The sequence below is a fragment of the Pongo pygmaeus genome, chromosome 20 (assembly GCF_028885625.2).
Source record: "Pongo pygmaeus isolate AG05252 chromosome 20, NHGRI_mPonPyg2-v2.0_pri, whole genome shotgun sequence".
Taxonomy (NCBI): Eukaryota; Metazoa; Chordata; class Mammalia; order Primates; family Hominidae; genus Pongo; species Pongo pygmaeus.
This window is the reverse complement of record NC_072393.2, coordinates 19,981,506-19,990,685: the sequence shown is the minus strand read 5'-3', so window position 1 is coordinate 19,990,685 and position 9,180 is coordinate 19,981,506. Positions and strand designations below refer to the sequence as shown.

General features: G+C 64.4%; 1 protein-coding gene across 1 annotated transcript; it reads right to left on the bottom strand.

Annotated features, from left to right (window-relative positions):
- Positions 1 to 280: 280 nt before the first annotated feature.
- CILP2 (cartilage intermediate layer protein 2) lies at positions 281 to 8,920 on the bottom strand. Its single transcript, XM_054465094.2, has 8 exons — positions 8,517 to 8,920; positions 7,161 to 7,259; positions 6,458 to 6,730; positions 5,688 to 5,843; positions 4,283 to 4,558; positions 3,959 to 4,067; positions 3,526 to 3,683; positions 281 to 3,268 (listed from the first exon to the last, which is right to left on the bottom strand). The coding sequence occupies exons 1-8, from the start codon at positions 8,713 to 8,715 to the stop codon at positions 933 to 935; spliced, it is 3,606 nt and encodes a 1,201-aa protein (XP_054321069.2). The 5' UTR covers positions 8,716 to 8,920; the 3' UTR covers positions 281 to 932.
- Between the last annotated feature and the right edge of the window lie 260 nt (positions 8,921 to 9,180).

The window sequence follows — 9,180 nt, the reverse complement described above, 5'->3', positions numbered from 1 at the left end:
CGACTGAGGAGGTCCAGAGTGGCCTGGCTCGCTGTTGCCTGCCTCAGAGGCTCCCCTGCCAGGGCCCCTCCCTGCCTGCTGCAGCCCTGGGGCATACGGCCAGGCACAGCCAAGGAGGCCAGGCCAGAGCAGAGGCTGCTACTGTGTTCAGCGGTCACGGCCGCCCGCGCTTCTTGCCCCTGGTACCGCGTGTGCCTCCACGTGTTTCTGCCTGCAAAGGTGTATCTGGGCCGGGCAGCCCCAGCCTCTGTCCTTCCTCCCTAGAGCCTGACACCATGAGTTGGAAATAAAGCATTTTTAATTGAGCCCCCAGAGGGCAGGAATATTCACCCCAACGCCCCGGGCAGGTCTCTAAGCACCAAACACGTGAGAATTGTTCCCCTCAGCCCCAGAGCCTCCCCCGCATGGGAACCCCTTCCTTCTTCTCACTGGGCCCAGCCTGGACCCCGCACCCCCCTCATACCCACAACCAGCTCCCCACACTTTGTTTCAATAAATAACCCCAAAAACAAAGCTCGGGGCAGGGGACCTGGTCTAGCACTGAGCTCCAAACAGGCAGAGGGGACTTTGTGCCGAACGTCAGAACTCCCAAGGGTAGAAGATTGAAATCAGGGTCAAAATACGCACGAGAAGTCAGAGACGGCTTCTGAGCTGGGAGCGGGTCCCTTCAGGCTAGGGTTGAACATCGTCCCCAGGGTGCTGGCCCCAGAGTCACAGCAAACTCCATTCCATACCACACAGCAACAATTGTCTCCCTGGTGTTTCTGCCATCGGATGCTCTGGGTTCTTGTCTGACTCTGAGTTCTGGAAAGGGGAGGAGAAAGGGGGCCCAGACACCTGGGAAGGGGGCTGTCTGGAGAAGAAGGAGGGGCAAAATTTCCTGGGGTCAGAGGAGTCTGGAGGGAGGCGGGAAAGCGAGGCCCCGGCCCACGTCACTGCCGGACCCTGCCCCGGCGGGTGCGGAGGGGACCTGAGGCCCGGGCCTGTGCCTGTGCCACCTCGCTCATCTCCCTGCGGATGTCACCAAGTGCTGTTGCCGGGGACTCCAGCAGCCTCTGGAAGAGGCTGGGTCGTCCGGCCGGTGGCTCCCGGCACTGGAAGGTGACGGCTGTGCCGGCATCAGCCTTCATCTCTCTGGAGAAGCCGTCAGAGGAGCCATCAAAGCAGCGGCCAATGGCGATCTCCTTGGCCAGCCGTGGGCTCTGGTCAGTGACAGTGTAGACGCCATAGTTGTGGCCCAGAGGGTCTAGGGGGGCCAGCATGGAGAAGGCAGCTGGGTCCTCCGCGGGCACCGGCGGGGGGTGCCGGGTCAGGTAATCCCGAAGGAGCCCGTTGACGGCCACGCGCCGGCAGCTGCCCTGGGGCATAATGGTCACCAGCGTCCTGTCCACCTGCCGCTGGTCGAACAGCATCCCGCTGCACTTGAATTCCACGCAGGCTGCCGAGGTGCCCGGACGCTCGGGGTCTCGCACGCTCCGGGCATCCCGAAGTCCGTAGAGCTGGCCGCGGGTGCGCGGGTGGCTGCCCCCTGCGTTGTGGGAGCGGACCATGTACTCCTGGGGACCCTGGATCTTCACCTTGAGGAAGCAGGCCCGGAACTCCTGCGGGTTGGGCCACCAGGCCAGGAGATCGCCAGTCCAGGAGGCGGGTGTGCCCTCTCGGAAGGGGACCACGTTGTACTCGTACTTGTCCGCCTCCACCCTGGCGAAGCGGAAGTGGCTGGCGGTCACCGGGGCCCCCTGGCATTCCCGCAGGCTGCGCCACGGGTACACAGGCCCATTGGCCTCGGCGGGGTCACCTGGCCTGGGCTTGGCGAGGTTGATGCGGAAGCCGTTACGCTTGAAGGCGGGATCGTCGTGGTCCGTCCGACGGTACCCCAGCCTGTCCAGGTAGGGCTGAGTGACGCCCACGGTGGCCGGGAGTGGGCGGGGCAGGGAAGGGGCCGGCTCCAGCTCCTCGCCGCCGAGGGTGGCGGTGACCAGGGCAGTGTAGGCGTCTGGCCGGTCGGCGTCGCAAAAGGCCGGGAGGCAGGCGCCATTGGGGCCGGTGACCGCGCTGTCAAAGCGGCCCCAGGCGCGGGGGTTGGCGGAGAAGCCGGGGGCGGGCTCCAGATTGACCAGCGTGACCACCACGCCCTCCACCTGCTCGCTGGGGGTGAACTTGTCGTTGGCGTAGGCGCGCACCTTCACGAAGCAGCGGCGGCGCTCAGGCACGTCCAGGTTGAACAGGCGCCGCTCCCGGATCTCCACGTTGCCCACGAGGAAGACGCGCTCCTCCCGGCGCACCCGGGGGCCAGAGGACCCCTCGCGCCGGAAGCCGCTCTCCTCCTCCCACAAGCCGGTCTCGGGGTTCAGCGACCACAGCTTGAGGGCCTCCACGTGGCCCGGCATGTGGATCTGGCTGGCGGCCACCCGCACGGCCACCGGCCCCACCTGCAGCTGCTCCGCGGAGCCGGGCGCACGGAGGTCCACGGAGAACATGCCGTAGGTGCGCAGCGGAGCCAGCTCGCCGTCGCTGTCCACGAAGCGCAGGTCACTGGGGGCAGACGCCGCCGAGGTGAGGTCTCGGGGGTCCACGAACGTCACCCGGGCCTCCACAGGCCCCGAGTAGGGTTTGCCGTCGGCTCTACGGAAAGCGCCAGAAGGCAGGACCAGCTCGCCCAGGGGCGCCTCATCTTCCAGCTCGCCCAGGGGGATCGTGTTGCTCTGGCTGGCATCTAAAATGACCGGGGCTTTCTTCCGCATGGCCTTGACCTCGTGGTACACGCCGGCACCTCGAGGGTCAAAAGGCAAGACCCGGACAGCGTCCATGAACTCACCGCTGGGGTCCACAAAAGTCACCACCAGCCGCTGGGTGGAGGGCGGCACCTCAATGGTAAAGTCGCCCTGGTAGGCGGTGAAGCCGATGGGCTCCTGGCCCAGCAGAATCCTGGCGAAGCGTAGCGGCTCCCCGGAGTCAGCAGCCACAACACGGCCCCGGACCAGCCCCCGAGGGGGCAGACACTTCTGGCAGCCACACTCTGCCACCACCTTCACTGGGAGGACGTAGCCAGGACAGTGGATCTCCCTTCTCTCCAGACGGCGCACAGAGCAGCAGCGGGAGCTGGCGTCCCCGCAGCGGGGGCCGGAGCCTGCCAGGCTGGGGCAGCGGGTGTCGGGACAGAGGCCCACATCCAGGTAGGCAGGGCCACTATCTGGCTGGCCACAGTCCTCAGGGAGCTTGATCAGGTACTCTCGGGGCCGGGGATCGCAGGCTGGCTGGCCTGGGGCTGGGGACAAAGAAAACATGCAGGTCAGGGCAGGGAGGAGGACTTCATGGAGGCCAAGGCTGGGGGCTCTGCCTGCAGTCAAGGACTCCACCTAAGGGACAGGGGTCTGCCCAGGGTAAGGACTGAAGGTTGGCGCTCAGTGGAGGCCTAGGATTGGATCAGTCTGAAGTGGGGGCTCCATTTGGGGTTGAGCTTAGCTACAGTCCGGGTTCCGTTTGGGTGAAGGCTTGCTCAGGGCTGTGGCCAAGGACACTCACCAAGTACAGTGAGCCGGGCAGCGCCCGAGCGCACGGCACCCGCCTCGTTCCATGCCTTGCAGTGGTAGATGCCAGCCTGGTCTGGGCGCAGTCCCCGGAGCTCCAGGTGGGCCCCGTACCCGTGAGCTCGCCTGTCCAGCAGGGTCCCATTGTGGAACCTGGATGGCAGGTGAGCGACACCATAGGACTCAGTGGGAGGGGCTGTGTCGCCCCCAGTCTGCAGGCTGGGGAGCTGCAGAAAGGCTTTGCCAAAGTCAGCCTCCTCCCCAGCGAGACTGGCCCCATTCAGCCTCCTTGGTAGTCCCTCTCCCACCCAATTGATTCCCCGTTAACACTTTCTCCACTCTCCAGATGGGAAACCACATAACGACATGAAATTGAATCTAACCCCAAAGCCGCAGAAGATGCCCCTGAGCCCGGGGCGGGCGCTCACCAGGAGTATTTCTTGGGCATGGGGGTCCCGGAGGCTTTGCAGCAGAAGGTCACATTCTGGCCAGCCTCTCGCACTCGGGACTCAGGGTGTTTCACCAGGTATGGCTTCTCTGGGGTCAAAGTTGGTAAAGATCAGAGCTTCTCCCACCCACCCTTCCTAGGAGCAACGTCCCCATCCTCTCCTTTCTCCCAGAAATGCTCACTCACTCTGCGCCTTCGCCAATGACGGTGTCACATCTCATTTCTTCCTCTGTTGACTTCGAGCCCTAGAACTTCCTCCCCAGATCCTCAGCCCCTTCATGCCCCATGTTGCAAGGGTGCTTACCCAACTTATCAAGGATGATGGTGACCACAGAGATGGATCCGTTGGCCTGGGCCTGGGCCTCCCCTGCAGAGAAGCCATCCATCTGGGCCCTGATGTTGGCGCGGCTGTCAGCACAGACACCAGGCACCCGGAAGGTTCCGTGAGCATCACTGGTGGCCACAGTGCCAGGCTGGTCTCGCAGGGAGACCCTGGCTCCTGGCAGTGGTTGCCCAGATGGGGTGACCACCGAGCCCAGGAGGATGTGGTCCGGGCACTCACAGGTGTCAAGGCTGCACCCTGGGGCGATATGGAGAGGAAGCAGGACAGAGAAACCTTCACACTCCCTCCTGAGGAGGGCTTTCCATTCAATCAGTCACTCAACAAATATGTCTGAGGCCCCCCCCATAAGGTGCCTCTCAGAGGCCTCAGCATGGCCCTGCTTGGAGCAGTCCCTAGTGTGAAGGGGAGATGGGCTGAGTGGTCAGGGCTGGGCCAGGGGGTAGGAACTGGGATCCAGAGATGTAGGGAAGAGGTCCTATAGGAGGGGACAGGAGAGGTGAGTCTCAAAATATGGCACTGCCCTTTCCAGCAGAAGAGAAAATGTCTGGACAGGGGCTGGGGGCCCAGCAAGGGGCTGGATCTTGGGCTGAGAACAACTGCCCCCCTTCCCAATCCTGCGGTTTCTCCATAAAATGGAAAATTCCACTGGAAACTTCAGGGCACAGGCGCCGGGAGGGCAGAGCCAGGCGCGATGGGGTGGGGACCCCAAAGCCCCATTGGCCACCATGTGCCCCCACCCTGTGACGGGCTCCCCGGAGCAGTCTCCAGGCCGTGTTTGTGGAGCCCAGGCGCTAGCGGAATTTCCAGTCTCCTCCTGGCTTGCCCGGTGTCTGGCCCTGGGAGGGCCTAGGCATCATGTCTGCCAGGCTGTGAGCGGGTGTCTGTGTGGGCGTGGGGGACCAGGGGGGGCTGCAAATGCCATGCACGTGTGCACCCTGAGTGCATGAACTGACTTCTGTTTCCCCACGAAGACATCTGTACGGTCTGGAATGCACACAGGGGAAGCACCCCCTCCTATCTGCCCATGTCTGCCTGCACAAGAGCCCCCTGGCATCCACCTGTCCAGATGTGCATAGTTACCAGTGCTCCTTGGGCCCAGGAGGGAAGGAAGGGCCGGTCTCCACCTGGCTCCAGAGTTTGGGTCCTCCAGGCTCCGCCCCTGCACCAGGCCCCGCCCTTCACAGCCCCGTCCCACGAGGCCCCGCCCCCAACTAGCTCCTCCCCTCTAGGCATCGCTCAGGAGAAGCACTGCCTCTCTACATCCAGGCCCCGCCTCTAACTCCACCCTCTCTCCCAGGCTCAGCCCCTAACCTCCCCTTCCTCCCCTTTGTACAGGGCCCCCGCCTCCAGACCCCGCCCCTCCTACCTGGACACCGAGGCCGTAAGCACTTCTGCGCCTCCAGAGGACGCCCGGGACACGCATCCCCAGCGGGGCTTGGGCAGTGGCGGCGGCGCAAGCGACGGCCTGGCCCACAGCTCCCCGAGCAGGGACCCCACGGGCCCCACGCGCCCCACGAGGCTTCTGCGGAAGGCAGTGACGGAGATCAGGCGGCCGCCCTCCCCAGGAACTGCGCCTCCGGGTAACCTGGGACTAAAGGACACTTCTTCCCCAACCCCCTCACATATGTGCATCCTAGGGCGGACACTCCAGAGAGCAGATCTGCCATCGCCCCCACCTATGCTCCCCTAGGCGCGCCTGTCGCAGACATAGTTTAGGTACCGACCCACCTCCCCACCCCCGCATAAGGTCCCGGGGATCAGTCCTGTTCTTCTCCCTGCATCCTGCACACATTTGGGCTCAAGACACGCCACAGAACTGAGCTCTTACAGATGCTCTAATGAGGGCAGCCGGAGGGAGATGCGTTCCAGGGGGCCGGACATGGGTCCTGACCCACTGGGCCTCCTGACGGTGCACCTGGGCCCCGCGCTGTTCCCAGCGCCTCTCTTCAAAAGCCCCGCCCTGCCTGGCCCCGCCCTCTGACGTCGTCCTACGCCTAAGGGTCCCCCGGCTCTTCCCAGCCACGCCCACACCCACACGGTCCTGCCCCTCCCAGTCCCACCCACCCACGACGCTTCCCGGCTTTTGCCAGCCCCGCCCATTCCAAGCCCCGCCCCCGTCACCAGCCCCGCCCTCACCTAGTGGGCAGCGGAAGCGCACGTGGTAGTTGGAGCAGCGGCGGCCACGCGGTTGCTCGCGGTTGAGGCACCAGAAGCCGCGCGTGGGGTTCAAGTGCACGCGCTCGCCGACGGCGGACGGCAGGGCCCAGTCCGTGGTGCGCGCTTCCAGCGCCAGCGGTCGCGGGCACACGCGCGCTGGCCCGTAGTAGAAGCGGATGGCGGCCAGGCTCTCGAAGTCGCCGTCGCCTCCGGGGTGGTCCACGTTGAACCAGGACGTCCACTCGCTGGCCTCTGCGGGCACCGCACGCGCTGGGCCCGTGGCGGCGGCCTGTAGGCCCCCATGCGTGCGTGCAAAGGCCTTACCTGCTGTCTCAGCCCCCTCCCCCGGTGGGCACCGGCTAGGCGAGCGCGCCCACGACCCGAGCCAGCGGCCTGAAACAGGTGCAGGGCAGACTGGGCTCCCCGCGACCCCAGTTCTGCCGCCCAGAGCCTGACCTGGTCCATCCCGGTGCGCTGAGCTCTTGCCTCTGTCTGACCGGCCTCTCACTTAGATCTTGAACTTGGGTCATCACCTCTAGGGGCTGTCATGTCCGGGGACCAGGACGGCGCCGGGCCCTTCGCCCAGTGTGTGCCCTCTCCTCACACGACCCCAGTAGCCCAAGCCCCCCCCCCCCGCAACAAGCCCGCAGCAGAGACGGGACTCCAAGGCAGGCTAACTCACCTTCCCAGTCCTCCAGGGCTGGTGAGGGCTGGCCGGGGTACACGGACCGTCTTTCCAGGCCCAATGCAGTCGCCATTGGCTCCTCGGTGGGGGTGGCGTCTGTGGGTGAGGAGTGGGGAGAAGGAAGCACGCTGCTACTGATGGGGACCGCTGGGAGCCTCCTTTTAGGCAAGGTGCAGCCATGATCATCCCCCCTTTTTTTTTTTGAGATGGAATCTCCCTCTGTCACCCAGGCTGGAGTGCAGTGGCACGATCTCGGCTCACTGCAGCCTCTGCCTCCGGGGTTCAAGTGATTCTCACGCCTCAGCCTCCTGAGTAGCTGGGATTACAGGCACGCTCCACCAGGCCCAGCTAATTTTTATATTTTTAGTAGAGACGGGGTTTCACCATGTTGGCCAGGTTGGTCTCAAACTCCTGACCTGAGGTAATCCGCCCGCCTCGGCCTCCCAAAGTGCTGGGATTACAGGCGTGAGCCACCGTGCCTGGCCCATGATCCCCATTTTAACAGGAGGGAAAACTGAGGCTCTGAGAGGCCAGAACCCAGCTCTAGCCCCAAGGGCTGCTATACACTCTCCTCCAGCGCGCTGGCCATGACCACCACCAGGCTCCCAATGCCAGGTACCTCTCTCTGGCCTAGCCCTAACCCCCCGGCTGGGGAAGTCCAAGTACCACCCAGTTCCCCTAGGCTAGAGTCTCCCTCCCACTGTGTTTCGCTGCCGCGAGATCAATGAAATTCAGCTGGCTGTGCCTCTGCCCTCAGGCTGGGCTCCCCCTCATCCACTTGGCCTGCTGGAAGTCCCTCCCTTAGTCTATCTTCCATCCGTGTACTAGAGTCCGAGCTGCTGGGAAGTCCTTGGAATCTAGACTGGCTTCTCCAAGATACGAGCTGTCCAAGATACTCCCAGCAGAGCGATGAGGTCAGACAAGCCCCTTCCTTCTGGGCGCCTCAGTCTCCTCACTTGAGAAGTGGGCACGTCCCCCACCCCACTGAGTGTTCCAGGGATGGGCATTTCTTTCTCCAGCGGTCGGAGTGAGTGGGTGTGTGGGAGTTAGGTGGGAGGGGCCAGTTCCGACCCCTTCGGTCCAGGGTGGGAGACCTGGCGGGTGATTCAGAGTCCAAGCCCCGGGAGGAACCCTAGGTTCTTATCCACACTCCCGGCTTGTCCAAGGAAGAGAATGGATGAGGCCCGCTCCGCGCCCCAGGTGGTCGCGGGGATCCGACTGGTGAAGGAGACCCAGTCCCCGGGGAAGCGCATGGGTCCCTGGGTTCTCTCCCCGAGTGCGGCTTCACCCAAGGCCGGCTGCCAGGCCTTCGGGAGCCTCAGGGGCTGGGCGCGGGGGCTGGAGGCACCTCACCTCGGGCCCCCGCCAGGTGCGCAGCGACGACACAGAGACAGAGCAGTGGCAGCAGCGACGCCATGGCCGGGGCAGAGCGTCCGAGGGAGGGTCCGGGCTCCGCGGCGTGCTCGGGTCCAACTCCGGCGGGTCTGGCGGCCGCTGAGACTGAGGGTGGGGGCGGGATGCGACCGCAGATCCCGCCCTGGCCACGCCCCATTCAGGCCTCGCCCCCTGGCCCTGGGTGACCGGCGCTCGAGCAACCCCTCTGGGTCGCCCCCCTTGGTGCGTCTGGCTGTGCCTCCGTCCTCAGCCTGGCCTGGGTTCCCCGTGGCCTGCTGGAACTCCCTCCCCGAGCCCACTCAGTCCTCCAAGCTGCATCCCAAGCTGCCTGAGGGAAGTGTCACTTGGAATCCAGCCTCAAGCTGCTCGGACCCGCTTTAGGTGGCTGGAAGTCCTCTCTCGCGTCTGACTTCGATCCTATAGGCTTTAGGCCACCCCAAGCAGTCTGGGAGTCCCACCCTGAATCTGCCCTCCATTCTTCTGGCTCGAGTTTTCTTTCTTCTTTTTCTTTTAATTTGTAGAGTCGGGGTCTTGCTATGTTGCCCAGGCTGGTCTCAAACTCCTGGCCTTAAGCGATCCTCCAGCCTCAGCCTCCCAGAGTGCTGAGATTACAGGCGGGAGC

Excerpts from the sequence above, each read along its gene's own strand:
- CILP2 (XM_054465094.2), bottom strand. The coding sequence starts at position 8,715 with ATGGGGCGTGGCCAGGGCGGGATCTGCGGTCGCATCCCGCCCCCACCC. Across the intron at positions 4,559-5,687 it reads CTTACGGCCTCGGTGTCCAG|GGTGCAGCCTTGACACCTGT; the intron begins GTAGGAGGGGCG and ends ATATCGCCCCAG. Across the intron at positions 4,068-4,282 it reads CATCATCCTTGATAAGTTGG|AGAAGCCATACCTGGTGAAA; the intron begins GTAAGCACCCTT and ends CTTTGACCCCAG.